Source organism: Culex pipiens, chromosome 1, assembly GCF_016801865.2.
Source record: "Culex pipiens pallens isolate TS chromosome 1, TS_CPP_V2, whole genome shotgun sequence".
NCBI lineage: Eukaryota > Metazoa > Arthropoda > Insecta > Diptera > Culicidae > Culex > Culex pipiens.
Window position 1 is genome coordinate 95,245,732 of NC_068937.1, and position 27,175 is coordinate 95,272,906.

Sequence of the window (27,175 nt, forward strand, 5' to 3'; positions counted from 1 at the left end):
GGGTAGATCCGCATAACACCATCGGAACCGAGCTCCGCTTGCAACCTTGTAGCTCCAGATCAGGAGCAGATTCCAAAGATGACCGCTATCCGGAATTTGCTCTTCTGAAAAAAAAAAAAAGTTTAACCTGCATTAATTTGGAAAAACCTACCTGTTTCCTTTCTTTTCTCTTACCACCAGCGTTAAAGCTCAAGTTCAAACCACAATATTTAAACTAACTCAGGAAATTTGTTTCCTGAATAAAATTTTCAATACCGAACGCAAATTTTGAACCACCATCGTCCGTGGCCCTCTTACTAATGAAGAATTTTTCGCCAAACACATTCTAAAACCAAAGCATTTCATTCTAACGTGATTTTCACTTCGAAATCAAAGGAAATGTCGAATGGGGCCAATCGATGTGAAATTCATTTGAACCTGAGGTGAAATTCATGCGAAAAAAGAGTGGAAGTTTTCTCGCTAACGATCAGCTGGTTTTAAATTATTTTCACATCCATTTAAAATGTAAAACATGTGAGAGCCATGGGAAAAGCACGTGAATTTATCGTGTTGATTTTTGGAGACTCTCACGTGAAAAATCACTTGAGATTACTATGCTGGTTTCTTTCAGTGTACTGATCGTCAGCATTTTGTGTGTCCGTTTCCAACTTATGTTTGTTGTCTGTCGTCTCACATTACACTCCCTTACACTGAAAGAAACCGACATAGCAATATCACATGTTTCCCACATGAATCCACCCCATACGACTTAGCATGCTAATGTCATGTGAAAGTCACATAAAAAAAATCAACCTGCGAAGAAGTAAACTCAAGTGAAATTCCCATCAAAATGAAATGAAAAACATGGCACCTTCACATGTTATCACACATGACAATCACATGGAATTCTTATGAGAGTAAAGTGGATTGCACGTATGTTTTTCTTCTTCTTTCTTTTCTTTGATTGATTGATTGACCATTGATTAAAAAACAATATCTTTTAAATGTATTTATTTTTCACACATTTTACTCGAAAAATATTACACTTAAACCACTGGACCCGACTCACACAACTAAAATTCAAAATTCCAACGTTGTATCTTCCGTTGCCGTTCTCAACCATCGTGATGGTCCACCCGGCGAGGCGCTCGTTCAGTAAGTTGTACAACTCCTCCATGGTCATTTTGACAATGAATCTGTGTGTGGAGGAGAAAAAAGTGGTAAGAGGATGTGAAATATTTGCGGGTTAGGATGGGAAATTTACCGGATCACGTGACGGTTGAAACCATTTGTTGTCCTTCATGACGAACGGTCCGTGGACGATACGCCGCCGTTTGGAATGCGGTGGTTCGGCGTTCTTTGCCGTTCTCCTGCCACTGGCCACCGCCCGACGTATTTTCCGCGAAATTTCTTTGTTGCACAGTTTGGGACTTTCAAAGGCCACGAACACCACAAACCCGCATCCCAACCCGGTCCGCAGGAACATTTTCAAAATGTGGCCCCGGAACAAGTACTTCTGAAAAAAATAAAATAAAAAAAATAGCTAGCCTTACTTGATACATGACTAATACTTACTTACAATGATCAAAACTAGGATTTTTTGTAAAAAAGACAAACTAAACTTATTTTAAAACATAGAGCTCCAATCACGACTTTTTACTTTTCGCCATCTTGCCTAATCAATTTGGAGCAACTTTACAACACTCCACTTTCAAATTCAAAACATTTAGTTTTAACGTGATTTCCACTTCAAAATCAAGGGAAAAGACGAATGGGGCAAATCGATGAGAAATTCATGTGAATTCATGGTGAGCAACATATGATAGTATAATGACTTATAAATGGTTGAAATCGAAAGAGTTCTCTCATCCATTCGCGAAGAAAAACACATCATAGTCAAAAGAAAAACACGTGACTTTAACGTGTTGGTTTTTGGAGTAGCTCACGTGAAAAAGCATTTGATTTTGCTATGTTGGTTTTTTTCAGTGTAGGTACTTGCGACATGAACATCTCTGGGATGTTACGATCGTGTGACAGAAAGAGAGAACGTTGCAAGATGTCGATATCTGGAAAAGTCAGGGAAAACCGGGAATTGTCAGGGAATTTTAATTGACCTGGAAAAGTCAGGATCAAGGAATTTTAATAATCCTTCGACGTTTTTTTTTAATTCGCTCTTGGTGAATTAATTGAATGTCGTGTAGTGCAAAACTTTGAACAAATATTATTTTATATGGGTAATTCTCCGCCAACTCACACAGCAGTTGCCCCGACTCCTCTTCGATTTGCGTGAAACTTTGTCCTGAGGGGTAACTTTTGTCCCTGAGAACGAATCCGAGCTCCATTTCCCGATATCCAGTGACGGAGGAAAAAATGCGTGTTTTCCAATTATTTGCAGCCTGAAAAGGTGATGGTTTGGAAATTTGTTGTCAATGGGATTTTAATGTAAAATTTGGACGCCCGATTCGATGGCGTAGGGGAACAGCAACGTGCCTCATATCAGCACTTTGACGGTCAATTTCAGCTCATAAAACGCGTTTGAACTGAAATCGCAAGTTTCTACAAACAGTTTAAAAAAATAAGTTGTTTAAATAGTGAAAATCAGCTAAATGGATGGAGTTAGGAGCGAGTGCTTAACCTTCCAAACATACGAGAAATTTCCCTACTCAGAATTCCAAAAAACGTATTTTTCATCAAAAAAAATGACACGAACGACGAAACAAAGAAAAACAAAAAAAAATGACTTTTTCAAAACTTTTTTTAGCTCGGGATAACTCGTAATGGTTATGTCTATACATCAGTTTTTTTGTAATTGTCTGCTCTACAACTTTGTAGGACACTGTAACACTCTAAAAAAAAAACCCTGCAATGTTGAAAACACATAAAATTATTAAATGATTTTTTTTTGTTTTCAGCAATCTAATTTAAAGTCAATCTTTTCATTTGCCACATCGATCACTCCGTGACGTTGCAACGAAGTGAGAAATAGCGAAATTTTAACCCTTTTGCCTTCCTCACTGAGGTAAAGCTATAATCCTGCTCGAAAAATGAACTTTTCAAAAGAAGTTCGTAGACCCACCTTCATGTACACTCAACCCCCGGTGGTTGGTCACTTTTTCGTTTGACACTTTTTTTGGTTTGTACCCCGTTGGTTGGTCAAAGTCAAACTAAAAAGTGACGAACTGTCACTTTTTACACTGCGCTCACGCACACTATCAAAACAAACGTTTGGTGAACTCCGTGTAAAAGAGGTGTCAAACTAAAAAGCCCCCCCCCCCGTTCGTTTGACAGCAGTTGGTGTCAAACCATCGGGGTTTGAGTGTATACGAGTTATGGCCTGGCACCCCTGGCCGTATTGCACCAACACTTGCAAACTCGTCATACGAAGCATTCTTTCTGCAATAATAAATCAGTCAAGTTTCATCCTTCAACCAGTGGGCAGTGCTGAAGTCAATCATCCGAACCTCCCACTGGCCGGGAAGCAGCCAACATGGCCCGCTTCCCGGGACCCCCTCATAACTGGCGCAGTCGAGTCGTCTCGGAGGATTACCGAGACTTAAGGTAAGTAACCTTAATTAAGTTTTAGTGTAGGGCAAAATTAGATTCTGCAATAAATTTAGTGCAACAAGTCTGGTTTACCAGCAATTTCCTGTGTCGACATTGCGAAATCGTAATCGGCACAGGCTATAAGTGTTTAGTGTAGGGCAAAATTAGATTTTGCATGTAGGGTATATGACCCTATTTTGGACCTAGTACCTATTTTGGACCTATTTTAATTAATCGAGGTAGTTCAGGCTTTTAAAGCACGAAATCACTGAATCCAACCAACAGAAAGTGTAAGCAGGATCGTTTTGTAGCTTCTTCCAAAAATGTTAACATTTTTGATTATTTCCGCTTTTTCAGCCACTTTTTCCAATGCCATTCGTATTTCCTACCATTTTCCTAGCACATCGATTAGGTCCAAAATTTCCGGCCTCGTTGCTTATCAGATTTGGCTCGCGACACCTTGATGATTTTTTTCTGTTTTGCACTGACAACAAGCAATTTCGTCCGGTTTCCGAGCAATGTAACTGTTGTTTATTTAATTCTTTCATGTTTTTCGTCACTAAACCATTGAAATAACTATTCTATTATCGAAAAAAACTCAATTCAAAATATTTTTTTCAGATCAGCCGCGTTGGATCAGTTTTTGGAGATACTTTGCCGTCGGCTCAAGGCTATCACCAACACACGCATAACAAGGTGTTGCCAGTTTTGTTTATCAATTTATTTCGATATTTCATTTAAATTCATTGAAAATTTTTAATTTAATATTTTGAATTGCATTTCTTTACTGTAATTATTTGAAAGAAATCTAAGCTTTAAAAAGCAAATGATTAACAGAAACAATGAAAATATGTTTTTAAACGATAAAAATGCATATTGATGATAGAGATTGAGATGATTGTTAGGACCGATTGCAAAGTATCCCAAAATTTAAACTGATGTTGATTTATTTTTGTCTTAACATCATTATCACCAATTTAGCTGCATATATTTTTAATTTTTGCTTCAAAAAATATAATATCTTCATGAAACTTTCAGGAGTGATTGAAAATCATCTTTTTGGTGGAATCAAAAAAAAAATTCAGTAATATGAAATTTTGTGATTTTCTACATGTATGTAACCCCAAAATGCTCGTACGACAAGTTAGCACGACGGAAACGACATGGAATCGTTCTATAGCAAAAAATATGAAAAACAAGCAAAAAAATATGAAAAAGTGACTGTAAAAACATGAAAAAATTAGATGGGTAAAATGTGATAATAGGAGGTGGTAGAATAGGCCAAATACTACCAAAAACAAACATAAACTAAACAAGATAAGGCCGATGCAAATATTTTATATTAAAATAACAAGCCATAGTTTCAACATTTGCATGGAAAAAGTGTTTTAAAATGCAAAAAAAACTTTAAATAAAATGTGTACCAGCTTAAATGCAAATTAAAATACTAAAAATTAAACAAGAAAAACATAAAACAAGAGAAGTAAAGTTTTTCCTGGAACAAAACTTGCTCAAAATGACCTCCTAAACACGGGAAAAATAAAAAAAAATCAAAAAAAAATTTGGGCAGTAGAGGAACTCAATTTGGAAAAACTCTCCCAAAGACACCATATTTTCAAGATATTTTGCTAAAAAGTTTTTAGCCTTATGTTCATAATACTTACCCTTTCTGAAGCATGCTTGTGAGGGCTGTGATATTTTTTCAAACAAAACTCAAACAACCCCGGAATCTAGCTAATAATAAATACCATATATAATTTTATTAATATATTTGCATCATATGAATAATGTAGTACTGAATCATTTTTTTGTTTCATGTCGGGGATGGGAAAAAACGGGAAGAAAGGGCGAAAGAACGGTCTTCTTCGCCTCCGCCTCAACTTGTCGAGCATGTAAAATTGCACTCTTCGCCTTCTTCTTCTTCTTCATTTCATTGTTCACTGTTTGTGTTTTTGATCTCTCTTTTTCTCTTCCCTTTTACTTAGGCTAGTAGATAGGTCTAGGATGTCTATTTTTGTGGTGTATTTTTCTTGTTTGCGTGCTCTTGTTGAGGTTTATTACTTTTCGTGTACGTCGAGGGCAATTTTGATAGGGTGCAACTTTTTTGTTATCAAGTGGGAATAAAATAATGTTTTTCTTTACGCTAATTTTACAAACTAATAAAAATGTAAAGGAATAGTATTTTGTTTTCGATCTCTACGTGTTTGCGCCCCCTAATTTTGGGAGGGGGTCAATTTGTTCCATAATTTCATTAGCTGCAATTTTGTTTCTGTTTCGGTTTGGGACTTTTTTGTTGAAGGAATCTTGATGTTTTTTTTTCTAACGTTTTGTTTATTTTGTGTTTGCTTAATCTGCTCACAATTAATGGTTTATAAACTGTCATAACATTTTTCTCTTCCACTTTTGAATCGCCAAATCCAAAGTAATGTCTTGTCTTCACTAGTTTTAAAAATAAACAATTGGAAACTTTGCTCTGCCGAAACTAACAACAATCTCGCTAGTACAGTGTGTCCTTACAAAACTACGTTTTTGCTAAAAATGGATTAAATATTTCCTCTCTCTGTCTCTCTAACGAAAAAAATGAATCGTTAATAAAAGTAAAACAAAATTAATCATCGGCCATCTGAACGACCGGCTCGAGATGCAGCGCGTCAAAGTTGTCCTCGTGCTCGGCAAAGCTCACGTCCGGTTCCAGCGGCAGGCCCTCGTCATCGTCATCATCCTCCTCCTCCTCCTCATCGTCCATTGCGGAATTGTCGACAGTTTGCTGTTGAAGTTGCGGTTGGTGCTGCTGCTGCAGCGTCGGCGCCATCCCGTAGCTGCCGTCTCCAAATCCGCCCGACTGACCACCCCCTCCAAACACCGAATGGTAGCTCAGCTCAAAGTTGTCCCCGTTGCCCCCGTTGGTTGGAGGAGCAGCCGCTCCTCCCATCTGATGCGGGTTAAAGTTGTCCCACAGCGAGTTGTTATCCGCGGGGTTCATCGTGAACCCGTAGTCACTGTAGTCGATCCACTCGGCGGACCCGCCGTTGCCGGGAGGTGGCGCCCCACCCATCGGCCCCGCCATCATCGGCGGAATTCTCCGCCGCCGTCTCGGTTCTCCCTCCTGCCGGATATCGTGCACGTGCTCGCCCTTAACCTGATCGACCCGCCCATCAGCCCCCAAATAAACCGCCGCGTGGCAACTCCGGATCGCCGAGCAGCGCCACACCTTCCGTCCATCCTTCCGCACGTAGTGCAAAAAGTACCGACACTGCTGAAACACCAGCACGTCACGGTTCTTCCAGTTCTTCACGATCTTGTAGTCCCGCGAGCCGATCATGTTTTTCCGCTTCGCCAGACTGTTGTTCGCCGCCGCACTCGCGTAATCCTCCGCCTTGTGGTTGTGCATCATGTTGTTGTTCCGCAGCACCTGCCCACCCAGCGTCGTGTAGATCGCCGACTGGCAGTTCATCTTGGCCTCGTAGTTCGAACAGCGCCAGTACGCCGTCCGGTCGTCCTCGCTCTTAGACACGAACTTGTAGTGATAGCCCAGGTGTACGATAAAGTTTGGACACTGAAGTCCTGAAGCGGCAGACGTTGAAGGCGTTGGCGGCACTGGCGCCGCAGGCACCGTCTGCTCGATTCCCAGAGGATCCGGCGGCGCAACCAGCTGACACTCGTCGTCGGATTTGATCTCGACGGTGGCGTCGGCACCGCCACTTGTATCCATCGACATGGCAGACATGTTCAGCCGTTGTTGCTGCTGTTGTTGGTGGTGGAGTTGTTGTAGGCGTTGCTGATGCTGTTGTTGCTGCTGTTGTTGTTGGCGCTGGTGGTGTTGTTGCATCAGCATTTGATGGTGTTGTTGTTGTTGCTGTTGTTGTTGGTGATGGTGATGGTGCTGCTGCTGCTGGAGATGTGGATGACCCATTGGAGGCAAGGCGGCGTGGTTGTGGACCAGCTCGCGGCTGACCTGCAGGGTTTTGTTGGGTAGGAGGAGGACGGTGGCGCGGCAACCTGGGGACGAGTTAGTTTTGTCGCAAAAGGTTATAAACAATAAAGTCAGAAAAAATAACTGATTTTTTCACACGAGAAGGCTTTTAAATGAACTCACGTCGAGAAAACCACTTTCCCTATTCCTCATGTCCGACCTTCGTTGCATAATATTACATGCTTGGTCCCCCGACTATTGAGGCACTTGAGCCATCAATCGTCACAAAGTCCGTTTCTAACTGCAACCACATGCTGGTTTAACACTTCAGCGCCACATATTTCGACAACATCTATCGACTTTCTTTTGTTCTGGAGTTGTAAAACAGAGAACAGTGAAATCCCTTCAAGGGTTCTGTTTGCTGTTTGGTCAATAAAAAAAAATGACGAAAAAGATATCCGACATCCAAAAAGACAGACCCCTTTTCTCACCAAAACAGAAAGTTTACTCAAGGAGCCATTACACAACGGCGACCAAACAAACAAACTCGCACTTTTTGACAGTTTGCCTGCTTTGTTTGTTTGCCTGGATTTGTTTGTACAAACGTCAGCCTGCATACATTTTGCCTTGTTTGCGAGTTTGGCAAACTGTCAAACACGAAAAAGTGCGAGTTTGTTTGTTTGTTTGCGGTAGTATAATGGCTCCTTCAGCAGAACATTACAACTACAAAACAAGGCCAGAGTATTTACACGATTTTGAAGAACGCATGAAATCTGGAAAATTTACGTCCATCCGTGAACTTTTTTTTTGTGAAAACAATTGGGATTTTTCTTTTTAAAACGCTCAAGACATAATTCCAGTTACGTTTTTAGGAGGTATCGGACTACGGAAAACAAACTCGAACATTTTGACAGTTTGCCAGTTTGTCTGTGTTGTTTGTTGGCCAACATTTGTTGCAGACACATCAGCTTGCATACATTTTGTCTTGTTTGCGAGTTTGGCAAACTTTCAAACAACAAAAATGCGAGTTTGTTTGTTTGTTTGCCATAGTCTAATAGCTCCTTTAGCCGAAAACAATTAAAACATAGGAGAATTCATTAATTATAAAAAGCGGAGAATTTCATGCACATTACATGTTTCTGCGTGTAATTAAAAAAAAAATAAAAAAATACTTGTTTTATTTTTACATCCTGCCAAAAACCAAGGCTTTCTAGTCATGGTTTGTTTGCATAAAAAGTCAGCTTTCTCTTTCCCGCAAAAGTTGTTCATCAATCAACTTCCAGCTGAGTCCCAGTTAACTCAATCGGAACTCTGAAACGGAATTCAATTCGAATCGTTTATGTATTCCGTTTCAAACGCAACAACCGATACGTACACGGAATCGGTTGTTGCGTTTATGTTTATGTTTTTTTGTTAATCTTTTTTTTTTTGTTATTACAATAGTTATGGACTTATGATTAAATTTTATCCGTTTGTTGTTCCCGATTTTACGACATAAATATTTTGTTAAAAAATCTATATCATTGAAACAATTTCACTCCTTTCCTCTAACTATCCCCTATCTATTAGCAATTTCGAAGGTTATTTTGTAACTTTTTTCCTTCCCCTGCTCAATTTTTCTCCCGTGTACCAGTAAACTCTAACACCGTTTGAATTAGTCAGCTGATGAAAGGTACCCCATATCTCAGCTTAGGATAATTACTGCACTTATGTTTTTGCCAAAACAATCCAATAAATGAAATGAAATGAAATGAAACAATTTCACAAATTTTAATGTGACTGGTAATAAAACGTTCAAACTTGACTTAAGTGTAAAAAATGTAGTATTTCAATTATTTTAAAAGTCATGTTGCATTTTTTTTTATTGGACTGAGCCTCAAACTTATTTTGCACTAAGAAACCTTCCACCTCGGAATTCGAACTCATGATGTTTGGATAACGAATCTGAGTGAATACCGTCTGATTCAGGTAGAACAAAAATTGTTTACATTTTATTGTTGGGAAATTGTTTCACAACGATTAATAATTATAATTTGCACTGCATTTGAAAATAAAACTAAGCCCTAACAAATTTTGTTCAAAGCTTATGTCTCTTTAGATTTTTTTTTAAAATTTTGAAATTTCTATAAAAATACAGGTGCATTCATTTTTTAATTTTTTTTCTTAAATTCGTGAAATTAAGATTGTTTTCAGCCAAAAAAATATTTAATCAACCTTTGCCCTTGACCAGATCGTCGTATGTAAACTTCTAGCTAAACATTAACAGCAACCAAACCAAATTTCAACGTTTGTTGTGAAATAAAATAACCCTAAAAGCTTAGAAAATAAATTTGTTTTGTTTTTTTTTGTATAAATTTTTAACTTTTTTGAACAAAACTGTTGGAAAATTGTCTTTTATTTTTTCTAATATCAAAAATGTCTACAAATACCTGATAGATGTATTTTATAGTCTTATAAAACGTAATTTATTTATTTTTAATAAACAATTTTCCACATGTGGCCCGAAAGCTTATGTGAGCTTCAAATTTGTCCAGCCATTCAAAAACTTTGGGCACCCCTGACTTAGGTGCTCATAACTTTTGATAGGGTTACCAGATCTTCCATGTTTTAGGCTCATTTAACCCTCTTAGGCCTGAATTAAAAAAAAAATGGTTAATTTCAAATACCGTTCTGAAGATGTACAGCAAGACGGATTTTCTTACAAACCCACCATTTTTACAATCTTCCGGACTTATGCCGAACCTCACCAATTGTGATGAAAATGGTACCCGGATCCATCATGAGACTTAGGGTAGAGTAGTCATCAATGAGACACGGGGAACAATGATACAATGGCTCTCACAAGTAGTAGTTTCAACCAATCAGGCTTATGTTTTGAGGAAAGGTGTGTCTACAGGATATACGTCTACCATAATAGTGGCTTTGGTTATGGACGCTCCCTTGAAAAGTTGAAAAGGACAAAAAATACTTTTTCGCTCGTAGGCTGCCATAACACCAAAACTAACATTTCTTCAGATTTTTTTCGACGTTTCATATGGAATTAGTTGGGCTACAATGTCCTTTCATAAGGTTTGACCAAATTAAGAAAATACCCAGAATCCAGGGCTGTCTCATTGTTCCCCACTCCTTTCAGCCCATGGGTAACAATGAGACACTTTGATTTTTCTTCAACAAACTTTTTAAAATCTATGTAATTCTTTCAAAACATGAATTGAAAGTGATCTTTTACATATTTATTGAGTTTTAAATCCATTTAACAAAAAATATAAAGTTATTTGGTATAAATAGATGGATTTTACAAAATGTAAATACTTTTTAGCATATCTTTTGTTAATTAAAGTTTCAAGTTCAAGTTTTGGTGAAATTGCTTTAAAATAATTAAGGCAAGTTACCTGCAACGGAACAATACAAAAACATGACGTCTTACTAGAAAATTATTGATTTTCGTAGTGTGTCTCATTGTTCCCCAGCTATCTCATTATTCCTGCCAAGTGCGTCTACAATGAGACAGTTGAATAACTCAGGATGTAGACGTAATATCGATCTCATATTTTGGTCAATGTTAAAACACATTAAAAGAAAGTAAATGCAAATATGTTCAAATGCAAATATGTTTCAAATGACAAAAATGTCATCTTTTGAACTATGGAACAAGCTATGATTTAGCTATGAGTAGTAAATTTTGCTAAAACAACCTCGAACATTGCTCAAACTTGGTGGGGCGTTAATATCGTCAAAACGAGCGATAATCTCGATTTTCATCTAAATCGGACTATCCTTGTTGGCACCAATCCGAAGTTTGAAAAATTGTGAAACACCTTCATTTTCGAACTGCGATATCTCGGGAATCACAAGTCACAGAAGGTTGCTTCAGCAGGACTCATTTAGAAAGAAATTGTCTTTTGCTTACGGAATCCTCAAGAACTTCTCAGTCGAACGAAAAAAAAAAAAAAAACATGAAAATAACAACAAAAAAGCAACTCACCCGCCACCGCTGAACACCGAAACACGACTTTCCCGTCCTTCCGCGAGTAGTCCAAGTAGTACCGCCCATTCTGGTACAAAATCACGTCCCGTCCCTTCGAGTTCTTCGTCAGTATGTAATCCATCGTCCCAATCTCCTCCTGCGGCAGCTTCACCACCGGCAACGTCTCGCCCTCCATCGCCCCACCCGCATACTCCGGCCAAACCGCCGGGATCCCGTGGTTGTGGTCGTGATTTCTCATGCTAACCAGCTCGTACGTGTCCTCCTTCGTATGGAACGAAACGGGGCACTTGGACTCGAGTCGCATCGCGCACCGCCAGTAGATGGTGCCTTCGCGCTTGCGGGTTGCGAAGCGGAACCGGTGTCCCTGGTGGGTGATGAAGCGATGGTAGGGCGGGGCGTAGGCGTTCGAGAGTTCTGGGAGCATTCCGGCAGGGAGCGAGTTGTCGAAGGTGATGTCCGTGGGACGACTGCCCGAGTCGAGGGCGAGTGCGCCGGCAGTGAGGTTTCGACGGGGGGGCATGTGGTTGTGGTCGACCAGTTTGGCGTAGTTGATGGAGCCGTCCGGGAAGAGGTGGACGGCGCCGCGGCAGAGACGGTGGGACGAGCAGCGCCAGACGCCGCCGCCGTTTTTCTTCTTGTAGTCGACGAAGTAGCGCCACCCGTTGTAGATGAGTATCTCTTTGTTTTTGTAGTTGAGGATGATTTTGTAGCCGTTGGCGCGGGCGATTTCTTCGCTGGTTCCGACGGGGCGTGGTTCCGGGGGTTGTTGTTCGGCGAGCATGGGGAAGGCGCCGCTTTGGGCGAGGGTTTGCTGCTGGCGGCGCGGTTGACCGTCGACGTCCTTGATCGGGCTGGTGATCAGACTGTCCTTGGTGACGTACTTTTCCAGGTTCTCCGTGGGTGGATGCGTGTGGACAAAGTTTTTAGCCTCTGCGATGGTGTTGTCCGGCATAAGGAACGCCCCGGCCGGACAGTTGCGGAACATGGTACAGCGGTAGGAGCGCTTGCCGTTCTTGGATTCGTACTGGAAGTAGTACCGGTAGCCCTGGTAGATCAGGAACTCTCGCTTCTGGCCACTCTTGACCAGCTGGAAGTCGGTGGACCCGACGGGCGGGACTGTCGGAGGTTTCTGCGACGGCTTGATCATGCACACGATGGCGTTCTCCAGCTTGACGGACTCCGCGGGTGGATCGTGGTTGTGCGTTTGATCGTTAAAGTTAAGGAACTCAAAGGTGGCCTTGGTGTGCAACGACGCCGGACAGTTGACGGACTCTTCGTTCTTGAGCACGCACCGCCAGTAGAAGGTTCCCTCCGGCCGGGCGTGACAGTACTTGTAGTGATAACCCTCGTAGATGGCGATCTTCGGCGGTCGACTATTCTTCCGCCTGCCACCTTCGACATCCTCGTCGTACGGCCCAAAATCATCTTCCTCCTCACCCTCCTCTTCGCTCGAAACTCGCTTCTTGATCTTCTTCTCCAACTTGATCCGCCCGTCCACCAACTGACGAATCGTCTCATACTCAATCTCCCCACCGTCCTCACCCTTCTCACTGGAACACTTCCAAACCTTGACCCCATCCTCCTCGATCTTCTCCAGCCCATACTTGAGGTTCTTGTAGATCAACACCGCGTCCTTCTCCTCCTCGCCCTTCACCATCTCGTACGCACTCGCATCCTCGTACACTTCCTCCTCCAGATTCGAGCACGAACTATCGTCCATCAACCCGGAATTCAACGGATCCCTTGCCGTCGGAGGCATCACCGAAGCCGCCATCTTCATCATCTGCCGCTGCTGCAGCTGTTGCGCAAGCTGCCGATGAATCTGCTGCGACTGCTGGGACGCCTGCATCATTCCCATCTCCACCGTATCAATCTGGTGCGGCAGCACGACCTCGTGGTGCGACTCGTCCGTCTCCGACGGCGGATGGATGTGGTTGATCTTGTCGTTGGTTTTGAACAACCGGCCCCGGTAGCTGCACACCTTGACCGGGCATCCGTTGATGCTGCATGCCCAGTACCACTTGGGCAGGCCGCTGCACGACTTGTTGCGCCGCAGGAAGCGGTTCGCCTCGAAGATCAGGTTGTACGAGTTGCAGCGCGCCTTGACGACCTTGAAGCTTGTGTAGCCACCGTCCTGGAAGAGAGAAAAAGAGAGGAAAAGGTTTAGAGCTATCCTTACTAACATCTTATATTTTTGGTATTTTGTTGCAAAGTGAAAATAATAAAAATATTTTTCAAACAAATATTTTATATTTTATTAGTCAAATTCTTATATTCAAAAATTCTGGATTTCTAAAATTCTAAAATTCTTGATTTTAAGAATTCATTAAATTCTAAAATTCTTAAATTCTTAAATACACCTCCGTGTACGCACGAGAGCAAGCAGCAGTGAAGTGCTCAGTGCTCTATCGTTTTTTTCGGATTTCTTCGCTGTAATCGATTGTGATCACCCGCGAGTTTGCTTCTCCAGCATGCCGAAGGACGGCTGTGGCCGTGGTAGTTCGAGTGCGGCCTCGAAAAAACCGCGAAGTTTGTCTACCAGCCGTGTGCAAAAAGGTAAACAAACCAACGCCGTGTCGACCGCCATCGCGCAGGGGAGCGTGAGCGCAGAAGGCATCGACAAAAAGTTACTACATCCCGGATATGTTCCGAGATCACCAGTGCGAACCCGTTCAGGTACTTCCGGTGCCACGACCAACACGTCAACATCCGCCAACATTCCCATCAGGAACGAGTTCCAGATGCTGAGCGACGACGAAGAAAACAACAACAACAACACCGACGGTAGCAGCACTACCGACGACGACGACGACGACGATGGACGTGCACGGAAAAAAGGGTCTCAAAAAAGAACAATTCTTGACTTTTTTTTGATAAGGTCCTATAAACAAATCTAAACATTGAGTGTATCCCGCTTACTCCGATGGACTTTGACATAAGGTGTGAAAGGGATACACTCAATGTTTACATTTGTTTATAGGACCTTATCAAAAAAAAGTCAAGAATTCTCCAAAGGAACGTAGACCACCTTCAATTTTTGTTTTGGACACGTTGGTGGACGATATTGACGAGTTGCTGGAAGGCCTCGGATATTGTCTGAAAATCGGTAAGTCGTCAGTGCAAGTCTACACATTTGACAACAAGAACTTCGACCTGGTTGTGGAGAAATTGAAGAGTAAAAACTTCAAGTATTACACATTCGACCCCGTGCAGAAGACCGCCGTTAAGGTCGTCTTGCAGGGGTACCAAGACCGCCCGATCTCCGACCTTAAGAAGGACCTCTCGGGTGCTAGAATAACGCCGCGTGACATAAAAGTCCTCTCGCGGAAGACAACGGTCACAGGTACACACCCACTGTACCTGTTGTACTTCGACCGCGGTACCGTCAAAATTCAAGACCTGCGGAAAACTAAGACGTTGGACGTTTTTGGGTAAACTGGCGGTTTTACTCAAAAAACCCGACGGACGCAGCGCAATGCCACCGTTGCCAGAAATTTGGCCACGTCTCGCGGAACTGCAACCTCCTGCCCCGCTGCGTGAAGTGCGGTGAAACACACCTCTCGGAGTCCCACCCTCCTCAGCGAAGTACGAGCGTAACCGTGCCGGCTGCTGGGCAGCGTATGGTTCCCGCGGACAACTCAGCATTCCCCCCTGGCTGGGGGCGATCGTTTGCCAGCGTGGTTGCTGCCGGTAGCGGCAATGCGGCCCAGCAAGAAGTCACCGGGGAAGATCTCTTCACCCTGCCAGAGTTCTTTGCTCTCGCGGGGGAGATGATGTCGCGGTTTCGGACCTGCCGTAACAAGGCGGAGCAATTTCTAGCCCTTGGGGAGCTGATGATCAAGCACATCTACAAAGGATAAAATACTGTGATTTAGTTATAAGCTTTTTCTCTTTCTTTCCACTTTCCTTTGCAATTTTAGCAAGTTTTTTTTTAAATTTTTCTTGCTCTTGTTAGTGCCTTAGTTATAGAAATAATTGTTCCAAAATGGATTATGATGCAACACACAGCTGAAAGGAACTCCAAAACTCTGTTTTGTACCTCAAAAGAACTGATTGTATCTTGATTATTCACCAATAAAACCGAATTGAATTGAAAAATTAAATTCTCAAATTTGCAAATTCTTAAATTAATAAATTCTTAAAATCTTAAATTGTTAATGATTTTTAAATTTTAAATTTAAATAGATAAAATCTAAATTTCTAAAGCTCTCAAATGATCTAAAAATTTTAAAATTCTAAAAAATTTGTAAATACTAAAATTTTAAACTACTGAAATTCTAAAGTTTTAAAATTGTAATATTCTTCAATTGTTATATACTTAAATTCTTAAATTTTTAATTTGTTAAATTTTTAAATTCTTAAAAATTCAAAGATTTAAGATTCTTAGGTTCTAAGATCCTACTATTCTAAAATTCTTAAATTGTAATATTCTAAAAATTCTGAATTCTTAAATTGTCAAATTCTAAAATTCTAAGAATCTAAGATTATAAAATTCTATACTATTAAAATTCTAAAATACTAAATTTCTAAAATATTGAAATTTTAAAATTCTAAAATTGTGGAAATCTAAAATTGTGAATTTTTTATTCTTTTTTGTAAAATTCTTAAATTGTTTAATTCTCAAATTCTAAGATTCCAAGATTCTAAGATTCTATAAATCTAAAGTTCTTAAATTGTATTATTCTAAAAATTCAGAATTTTTAAATTGTTAAATTCTAAAATTCTAAGATTCTAAGAAGAATCTAAGAATCTAAGATTATAATCAATATATATATAAAAAATTTCGACGGTTTTCTTCGAACGCGAATCAGTTGAACACGGAACGTCGGATCAAGGCGCTTTTTGTTGCGTTAGTTCGTGTAAGCCCAAGGAAGGTTTATATGCTAAAAAATTGCCACTTTGGCCACTCTGGGACCGATTCCGGAGCATCTGCAGATTGTATGGGAAATTTACGTAAACTCAAATTTTGATCACAGGAGGCTGAATAAGCAAACAAGCTATACGTCAACAAACGAAAAAAGGCAGAACGAAGTTTGTCGGGTAAGGCTTGTAATCTATAATTCTAAAATTCTAAAATACTGAAATTTTGAAATTCTAAAATTCTAAAGTTTTGAAATTCATATTCTTATTATTTTTTTTTGTAAAATTCTTAAATTTCTTAATTTCTTAAATTCTCGATTAAATTTTCAAAAGGCCCTATCTGCATAGGAAACCCATGAGGGATAGGTTGTTTTGAAAATTTAATCTAGAATTCTGAAATTCTTAATTTCTTAAATTCTTAAATCCTCAAATTTTCAAATTCTTAAATTAATAAATTCTTAAAATCTTAAATTGTTAATGATTTTTAAATTGATAAATTATTAATTTCTAAAGTTCTTAAATGATCTAAAATTTTAAAATTCAAAAAAATTGTAAATACTAAAATTTTAAACTTCTGAAATTCTAAAATTGTAATTTCTTCAATTGTTATATACTTAAATTCTTTAATTTTTAATTTGTAAAAATTTTAAATTCTTAAAAATTCTAAGATTCAAGATTCTTAGATTCTAGGGTTCTACCATTCGAAAATTCTTTAATTTTAATATTCTAAAAATTCTGAATCCTTAAATTGTCTAATTCTAAAATTCTAAGAATCCATAATTATAAAATTCTATAATTCTAAAATTCTAAAATACTGAAATTTTGAAATTCTAAAATTATGAAATTCTAAAATTCTTAAGTTGTGAAATTCTTATTCTTATTTTTTTTGTTAAATTCTTAAATTGTTAAATTCTAAAATTCTTACATTCCAAGATTCTAAGATTCTAAAATTTTAAAATTCTATGTTACTGAATTTCTAAAATCGTAAAATTTAGAAATTCCTGAATTCTTAAATTGTTAAATTTTTTAATCTCTCTATATATTTCGTTTTTAACTAAAATTTTGAAAAAAATCTAAATTCGATTACCCGGATTGAAATTTTGACAAGGACTTTGGATTAAATTGAAATATTCTAAATATCCTGAATTCTTAAATTGTTAAATTATAAGATTCTTATATTTCCTCAATATATTTCGTTTTTTGACCAAAATTTTGAAGAAAAAAAATAATTAAAATTTCATGATTCGATTTTCCGGAGTGAAATTTTGACAAGGACTTTGGATAATCGAGTACCAGCCAGATTCGATTATCCGAAGGATTCGGACAATTTTCACTTCGAAGAATCGAATTAGGATTTTTTTCTGTTATCTTAATTTTGATTGTCGAGCTTAAGTATGACCCCTAAACTACTCTAAAGTGATTTAGAACTTTTAAATCCAAGATGGCGGCCAAAATGGCGGTGTCGAAAAAATTAAAAAATCATTTGGAAATTTTTAAGGGACTATAATGGGGTCGCAGTTCTCGAATTTGGATGTTAAAAATAAGAAAATGAGAAAAAAATTGTTCATGGTTCGATTATACGAAGTCCCATACAAATTTTCGGATAATCGAGGCTTCGGATAATCGAGTCTGGACTGTACAAACTGTGCTTAAATTTTTCAAATCCCTTCTACCAGACTCCCCCCACCCCGGAACATACTTTTAATTCTTACAACTAAAAAAAATCAACTCACCAGTGCAAAGTTCGGGTTCGGCGTGCCCTGGCACAGAATCAAATCGCGCAGCCCGTCGTCCAGGAACTTTTGCACCTTGCGCGTCTGCTCGACGGCCGACGACATCGGCGACAGCGACGGGTACGGCTCGTACCGGTTTCCGCTCATCGACATGGCAGCGGCCGGCGGCGGCTGCGACAACGTTGGCCGACCACCACCGCCGACGCCGTTGTTTCCGTTGGTCAGTCCCAGATGCTGCCGGTAGGCACTCTCGAATCCACGCTGCTGTTGCGACTGTTGCTGTGGCCTCTGCAGCGGTGAGGAAGTTTGGAACTGGGGATGATTCGGGTACGGATGGGGACCGGCAGGGCGGGCCAGCAGCCGTTCCGTTGGAACCGTCGTGATGAACTTTTGCGGACGTCCTCGCTTGCCGGTCAGGTTGGAGTAGTCGGTGATCTTGAGAGGTTTCAACCCGGACATGCCCGGTTGCGGAGAAAACTCCGTCGTCTTCCAGCCCCGTTCAAAGCCGGAATTCCCCGAGTCATAGCCACTGCCGTTCAGCGAAGACTGATCAATAGACTTCTCACCGATTTGCGTGTCCTGGGACAAAAACTGTTCCGGGTTAAAGTACCCATCGTCATCGTCCTCCTCCTCCTCCTCTTCCCCAATCAACTCCTGCTTGACCGCCGTAAAGCCATCACCCTCAGCTCCAGCCACAGTCTTGCCCTGCTCGACCTTCTGCTCCAGCTGCTTCTCCTCGTCGTCCAGGATGCCACTGGCGCGGACCGTGGCCGGATCCGCCGTGAGGCCCAGCCCCGAGAAGAAGCTGGTGCGGCGTTTGCGCAGCAGTCGGTCATTCTCGACGCACGTAATTTTGTACTTGAAGAAGGCTTCAATGTTGACGACGCAGCCGGAGCAGATCTGGGCGTTGTGGTCGTCGCGGAAACTTAGCTGCAATGAGAGAGAGAATACAGTTTAATTAGTGTTTTGTTCTTGGTTTTGTTTGAATTCAACAGTTAGGGTGACAATAAAAAAAAATCGGCTTCAGGGATACCTCCTGATTCGATTCCTTAGGCAAAAACAAGTAACTGTGCAAATTTTGAGCGAAATCGGTCGTCACCATGGCTTCTGATCAGCAGTGATGTAGGAAGGACTTCATGTAGTAAAACAATGTGTGTAATATCATAAACCCAAAAAAATGGGTCCTAAAATAAAGCTTAAATTTGTGTTTTAATTGTGCACAACGATAAAGCTTATTTTGCTGAATACAATGACCATTTGTATGACTAAAAAGGATTAAAAATTAATTTTTAAAATCAATTTCAAAAAATTAACTTCGCAACCCTTCTTGACAGAAAAGGTCCTACTTGACAGCTCGTTCCAAGGGGACCATAGTTAATCCAACGAAAAAATGTTGTCTTGTTAATTTTTTATTTGCATTTTAATGAAGAAAAAGTGATAAGAAATGGTTTTTAATCGTGTTTTTTTACCATTGTACATGAAAATTTACATAGTGCTTTAGGACCTTATTGTCTCAACACATTTAACGATTGAGTGCATCACCCGGGAACTTTTTACTAAAATTCAAATTTCTCGAAAAGGTTTAAAGTTTTCGCAAAACTAATCCCGACCGGTCCTAGAGGACATTTCAGAGTATGTCTTGTGCAAATATGAGCTTTGTTGGTAATCTCTAGCTCATAGAAATATGTAATTCGTAAACAACTTTTGATGAACGTAATCGACATAAAAAAAATCTCAAAATTAATTTGAGTTAATAAAAATCAAACTTGATTTACTGGCAGCATGATGAGCAAAAAAGCGCTCCTGGGCCATGCACTCTAACCTTAAGCTCATTTCTATCGAAAAATATACAAACAAAAAGAAACAACCACAAAACCCCTTGATGCCAGTAACATATTAACCGCGTCGCATCGATGCTTGCAATCGAGTGAAATTAATATGTTACACTTTGTAGTACAATTACTTCAACGAACACAACCGCGTGTCTTCCGATCAACGATGAAGAAAACAGGACGCTGAAAACAGTAACAATCCAGCCGTGAAACCTCGTGGCACTGCAGCTCACAATCGACTTAACAGAAACAAAATTCATTTAAAAAAAAACTTCTGGATTTTTTTATGTTTATAGGACTATATTTCGAATAAAACTCTGACTTCAAAATGGTAGCACTCATAGTTTTAAAAAATTCATAAAATTTTATTATTCATTTAAAAAATGGCAACAAAACATTTTTCGTCGTTGATTTTAAAATGCATAGAATAGGAACTAGATTTTTTTCAATTCGCAATTTTCAGTGTAAGAACGGGCCTTGACCGATCTTATGCACCAGGTTCCCGACGAACACGCACTGCCCTTACACCTACATCTCACCCTTGCTCTGAGTCAGTACGAGCAGCACGCTAGAACACGCTTTGAGTGTTCGTGCCAGGCATGCACACCTTCTTTTCCGGTTACGCATTTTAACTCGGCCGGGGGTGGTACATTACGTAGGGTTTGATGTAAGTATAAGCGCCTAACCATTTATAGTGTGCCTATCAACTTTCATTAAAGCAAAAACTGTTTTATTTTTAGTTTGAATTAAAAACTAGTTGTTATTTTACTGTGTATTGTTTTCTCCTGAAACCTTTCCTAGTGTTGAGTCGTGTTTATATGTTGCTATTTCTTTTGTCGCGGTGTTTTGTTACAATATTTTGGTCCTAAGCATTTTAGAAAAGTTTTTCAAAAATACAATAGTAATATTTGTGTTAATCCTTTAATCATTCCATAAATTGAGTAAGGGCTCGAACCTCACTTGCTTAAGAAAAAGGTGAAGTTTCAAAAAAATGGACAGTGAACGAAATATACTGTGTAAAGAATCAATAGTAAAAGAAAGATAGTAATTTATGAAGTAGATAAAGAAATTAACAAAATAGAGGTAACAAACAAGCTTAGATTGTATTGAGGGCAATTTACAGGGAAGATGAGAAATTATTCAAATAGATAAATAAAGGAAAAGGCACATGATAAACAAAATTGACATCGCTGCCAAATTAAGGGAAAGCAGACAGTTTGTTACAGCAGCATCAATTGGTAAAACAGAGTGGAAAAGCGTTGAGAAATAAGAGAATCAAATAAGTAAAATCGAAATCAAACGGAGGATAGTAAGCAGAAGCCATTTTAGAAAATCAGTGAAACAAAATAAACAGAAGATAGCTGTTAGCTGAAATGGAAAGAAGAGAAACCCCGTTCTGCGATGCTCAGGTACATCCACAGCAGTTGACTCAACATACTGCGAATCAAAACAATACCGTCTACAATCACAAATTACTTCCCTTTCCCACATTGACGCGCCCCTTTCTTCTAGCCGTCTCTACTCTGACCCTCGCTGGTCAAAGGTTTACGAGTCGTTTCCACAGGCCACCAGCTAGGTTACACCTTGTCATCATGATGACTAAACCAAGCCAACGTGGAGGTAAGAAAATAGGACACTTGCAAGGAACCAGAGCCATGCTGTTTTGTCCAAACAGCACTACGGATGTAGTTGGGCTCCTTCTGGGATGTTCCTCGCCTGGGTGTGTCAACCAACGAGTATCATCAGTATCATGCACCCTTGGCCTGCGCATAGAATAGGAACTAGATTTTTAGAAAGAACTTAATTTTAATCTTTGTTTTATTATAAACAATATTCTTTCAAGAAATCAAAATGTTAAGGAATTCATGTAAAAACATACTGCCATTTTCCCATAAATGTCCTATATGCAAAAACAGCAAGCTGAGAAAAACGCATTTTAAAATTGTCCCCCACAAAAGGCTACGTGTTGAGTTTTCACAAAAAACTGGATTTCCTCCAGATTTATAGAACAAAGTACTGGATATTTTTGTCTTTTCCGAAAGAGCACATTTAAGAGAACAAGGGCAGCATAGTCATGTCAAGTTTCTTTTTAGTTTTGTGGATTTTGATATTTAACTAAAATCAATGTTGAAATTATCAGTTGGAAGTTGTCAGAATTTTGTTGTTTTTAATTTTATTTCAATGAAAAATCCAGTTAAATAAGGATCCATGCTTCAACTCTAATTTTTGTGAAATTTTTCTATAGATAAATTCTTGAAACATATTTGAATATATTTTTTTTAATTTAAATATTAGTTTGTTTTAAATTTAACATAAACAAAGTTAGAATTTCATTTGATAGTTAACTTTTTCAGATAAATAAAAAAAAACATTATCTATGCTTATTAAACCTAATTAAATTCATGAAAAATGCTTAAGTGTATAAAATATTGGGAAAACACATTTCTAGAGTTTGCTTTAAAAAGGTTTTATAAACATATGAAACACAAAAGCTTATAGGACCATTTGAGCAATTCTCTACCAAAACCGGAAATGGATTTTATTTGTATTTTTTGATTTGTCTCAAACTTTGTGGGGGCCTTCCCTATGACCAAATAAGCTATTTTGTATCATTGGTTCACCCATACAAGTCTCCATACAATTTTGGCTGCTGTCCATACAAAAATGGTATGTAAATATTCAAACAGCTGTAACTTTTGAGTGAATTTTCTGATCAATTTGGTGTCTTCGGCAAATTTTGTAGGTATTGTTGAGGACTTTTGAGAAAAAAATTGGCACACGGAAAAAAAATTGCAGATTTTTTAATCAACTTTTTTTTCACTAAAACTCAATTTCCCAAAATACGTATTTTTTGATTTTCAAGATTTTTTTCATACGTTTTAGGGGACAAAAATCCGCAACTTTTAAGCCATAGAGAAACATGGTAAAGAAATCTGCCGCCGAGTTATGAATTTTTCAAAAAATAGTGATTTTTGGAAAAAATCGAAGTTTCATGCAAAAACTAATTTGACATTATTTTTTAATGCAAAATTGGATTTGCAATCGAAAAGTACTTAAGAGATTTTTTGATAAAGGGCTCTGTTTTCAAGATATAGCCACCGATAGTTTGATTTTTGTGAAATATTTGCAGTTTTTCGATTTTTAAAAATAGTGACCTTACTAGGGATGAGTGACATTTTCTAAAAATATTTTTTTTGAAAAGTTCAGAAAATTTGCTATAAAATTGTCTCAGAGACATTGAAGATTGGACCTCGGGTTGCTGAGATAGAGCCGATTCAAGAAAAGAAACAAGAAAATTGAAGTTTTCTAAGTCTCACCAAAACAACTCACCATTTTCTAATGACGATATCTCAGCAACTAATGGTCAGATTTTCAATGTTAAACCATAAAAAATTCGTGAAAATTTCCGATCTTTTCGAAAAAAATATTTTCAAAATTTTTAAATCAAGACTACCATTTTAAATGGGCGTAATATTCAATGTTTGGCCCTTTTAAAATGTTAGTCTTGATTAAAAAAAAATGAAAACATTTTTTTCGAAAAGATCGGAAAATTTCACGAATGTTTCATGTGTTAACATTGAAAATCGGACCATCAGTTGCTGAGATATCGTCATAAGAAAATGGTGGGTTGTTTTGGTGAGATTTAGAAAACTTCAATTTTCGTGTTTCTCTTTCTTAAATCGGCTCTATCTCAGCAACCCGAGGTTCAATCTTCAATGTCTCTTAGACAATTTTATAGCTAATTTTCTGAACTTTTCAAAAAAAAATATTTTTAGAAAATGTCACTCATGGTCACTGTCTTTAAAAATCGAAAAACTGCAAATATTTCGCTAAAATGAAACTTTCGGTGGCTATATCTTGAAAACGGAGCCCTTTATCAAAAAATCTCTAAGGTACTTTTGGATTGCAAATTCAATTTTGCATTAAAAACTAATGTCAAATTAGTTTTTGCATGAAACTTCGATTTTTTCCAAAAATCAGATTTTTTGACCATGTTTCTCTATGGCTCAAAAGTTGCGGATTTTTGTCCCCTAAAACATATCAAAAAATCTTGAAAATCAAAAAATACGTATTTTGGGAAATTGAGTTTTTGTGAAAAAAAAAGTTGATTAAAAAATCTGCAATTTTTTTTCCGTGTACCTATTTTTTTCTCAAAGGTCCTCAACAATACCTACAACTTTGCCGAAGACACAAAATTGATCAGAAAATTCACTCAAAAGTTACAGCTGTTTGAATATTTACATACCATTTTTGTATGGACCGCAGCCAAAATTGTATGGAGACTTGTATGGGTGAACCAATGACGCAGTTTCAAGCTCTAAATGCTCTCTATGGAAATTTGCCATTTTATTACCTGTATTCTAAATATTTTTTTATTTATAATTTTATAATTTTTTTATAATTTTATAAATTTGTATAATTTTATCTGAAATTTCTTTCAACCATCCAGACGAGAGCATTTAACATAAAAACTCTCTATGAACACTCTGCTATACTAGTTTTCACTTCAGACGATCTCTACCAAACATGCCTCATATTACCTGTGCCTACGACGCGGTCGCTTTGTGTTTGTCGCAAGCAGTATTTATTATAAAAATAGTTTTTATTTTTTATTTCGGTATCTATTGAAGATAGAGCTTTAGTGTCTTCGAGAGAGTTGTTCATTTTTGGTAGTTGAGCAACTTTGTCGAAAACAAAAATATTCTATACCTTGTATCTTAGAAAATAAATAGTTTTTTCTTGTTTTGCACAACTAAAATCAATCAAATTGTAATGACGTCTGAGACAATAATATAGAACCTTTTGGTACCAGCAACTTTCTAGAACATGTCAACTTTCTAAAACTTATCGTTTTTGAGATATATGCAAATCAATATTATTTTTCCCCATACAGAGCTGGCTCTGTTCGCTGCATACAGAGCTTAGCTCTGTTCTACCATACAGAGCAGGTAAGGAGTTTTTATTGAGCCTGTAGAGCTCGATGCGTCTCTGCTCCTCCCTCGCGCACGAAAGATCGGTAAAAGGAATCTATAAAAATCATCATCTTGATTATTCGGCGGAACATCTTATTCACTACTACACATGGTAGTGTAATGTCACACGTCGAAAAACGACCTGTTACATTTTGTAGATGGGCAATGTGTGTTAACAAAGTGAAATCCAGAGTTTTTTTTGAAAAGGACCAATAAACTATTGTCTTTCATATGTTTATAGGACCTAATCAAAAAAAACTCTAGAAATAAATATTTTTAAGTGGTGCTGACAAGGAAATTCACAAAAAATCATCAGCAGATTGATTTTCTTGAAGAATTTCGGGAGCGATTTTCTTTTGCGTGATTTGCCTCCTCTCTCTTTCGTGGGTGAAGAAAGCTCGCTAGCGAAATTGATTTTTTTTTTGCGATTTTTCCATCCCTGGAATATGGTAAACAAACAAATAACAAACTCGCATTTTTCCGTGTTTGACAGTTTGCCAAAATCGCAAACTTCCAAATAGTCAAAAAGTGCGAGATTGTTTGTTTACTATAGTCTAATACCACCTTAAGTTTTATTTTCAAATTGGTTTTTTGACAGCTTTGGTATTTATTTTAAACACCTAATAGCATGCATACAGTTTCCACTTTGGTTGCACTTCCAAAATACAGATATGAACCTTTAACATTAAGCAGAGAGCTCAAAACAAATGGAGAATGAATTGATAATTTAACAAGGTAAAATAACTCAAAGGTTAGAAAATACTTCTCAAACTATGCTTGGGATCTCCGACTTCATGACAACAAATAACAAATTTTTTCAACTTTATCGCAACTTGTTCTGCATATTTTGACGAATACCCAGCTTTTTCGTGACTTTTCCGATATTCCGACTTGGGTGACCACCCTGAAATCATGTGACAAGTGTCAATTAGGGCGGTTCACGATTAGGGAGTTCCAGATAATCTAACTTGAAAGGGATATTTTTTCTCTTTCTCATGTTGTTGGGCTTGGTAATCATAGCAACTCTATCCAATACACCAACATTTTACCAAAAGCAAACCCCAGATTTTTTATTGCAGCAATTTAAGGTTATGTTTTAGAGTACAGTGATGTTTAGAGCACATTTAGTGCTCTAAAGTACCACTTAAAATCAATAGGTTGACACGTCAGCTCAATTCTAAGGGGCGATACAGATTCAGCGGGCAAAATAAACATAACACATTGAGTTGGGCAGTTTTCGAACTTTAGGGTGGTATCAAAATCTTTGACGATTTCAAATTTCTTGAGTTTGAAAAATTCGCTGAAATTTATCAGCGTTTGTAGTGCTAGATCCCGCTTTCAAATGAAACTTGGCGCATTAAATTTTGCCTTGTGCTTTCCGGGATATTCCAACTTTTAGCCAATCAGTTCAAATTTATTTATTTTGCAATGAAAATGAAGGCGCAGAGTAAAGAAAGAAAAAAAAATAAAAGAAGGAGTTTTGCGAATTTTAATTCATATACTCGAATTTTAATGTTATTATATGATTGACTGTAATTAACATTATTGCAATTTGTTGTTTTTTTAATCTGACAGTCATCTAAATATTTTCAAATTTCTCAGATTCGAACCTCATTTGCATCTAAAGGACGATTGCTGGACGAAATCAAATATAATTGAAAATAATACAAGTTGGACATCTAATAACTCAGTGTTCAGTTATTTTTAAAACAAATTTTTAAAAAAATCAATCACAGATTTTCGCTGGAAGCCTAAAACTACACCACCCTATAGTTGTGTCACAGTCCTCATCTTTTATGCAAATTTGCATTATAATCTCTGCATGCTGGCCACCCTGCCCGACCATCATCGCCGTCATTATCATGAAGCCCATCACCATCATCAGTGGGAACACAGAAAAATAAAAATAATGCTCAGACAGTTCGGTAACACCGAGAAGAAAAATGAATTCGATTGATTAGACGACTCCAAAGTACGTAGACAGAAAGAGACTATAACGAAGAAAATGGGTGGGAAAGAAGAAAACGAGAAAGATAGCGGCTGGCAGCCCTGCGGGTAGGTCGTTGGTTGGGTTGGAAGAACGGGAGGAGGCGGCCCATTCCATTCTCGTAATAAATACTTGAAAATGATTGAAAAATATACGCGATGGTTGGGAGGAAGAGGGGAGTGAAGTTCGAGTGAACCGAGAGCATTGCGTTGCGTTGAGCAAAAATGACTTTATACAGAAAATTTAATTGGCTCTTAAATGTTTTATGTAAAATTCGATTTTTGTATGCGTGCGGGCGCTGTGTAGAGATCTGGGCGTTGGTTTGGATTTCTGAAAATGGTTTTAACTTTTTGTGTGTTAAAAACAC

At 38.4% G+C, this 27,175-nt stretch overlaps 1 protein-coding gene and 1 long non-coding RNA gene across 2 annotated transcripts in view; both read right to left on the reverse strand.

Annotated features, from left to right (window-relative positions):
- Positions 1 to 1,161: 1,161 nt before the first annotated feature.
- On the reverse strand, positions 1,162 to 1,966 carry LOC128093571 (uncharacterized). The gene is made up of 2 exons (XR_008212603.1): positions 1,559 to 1,966; positions 1,162 to 1,495 (listed from the first exon to the last, which is right to left on the reverse strand). It is a non-coding gene; the product is annotated as an uncharacterized LOC128093571 (long non-coding RNA).
- A 3,285-nt stretch (positions 1,967 to 5,251) lies between these two features.
- LOC120424057 (uncharacterized) overlaps positions 5,252 to 27,175 on the reverse strand; it is a 29,351-nt gene continuing 7,427 nt past the window's right edge. Inside the window, exons 2-4 of the mRNA XM_052710918.1 lie at positions 18,017 to 18,946; positions 11,421 to 13,557; positions 5,252 to 7,521 (exon numbers count right to left, since the gene is read on the reverse strand). Of these exons, the coding sequence (XP_052566878.1) occupies positions 6,131 to 7,521; positions 11,421 to 13,557; positions 18,017 to 18,946 (4,458 nt within the window). The 3' untranslated portion in view covers positions 5,252 to 6,130. The remainder of the gene's footprint in view (positions 7,522 to 11,420; positions 13,558 to 18,016; positions 18,947 to 27,175) is intronic.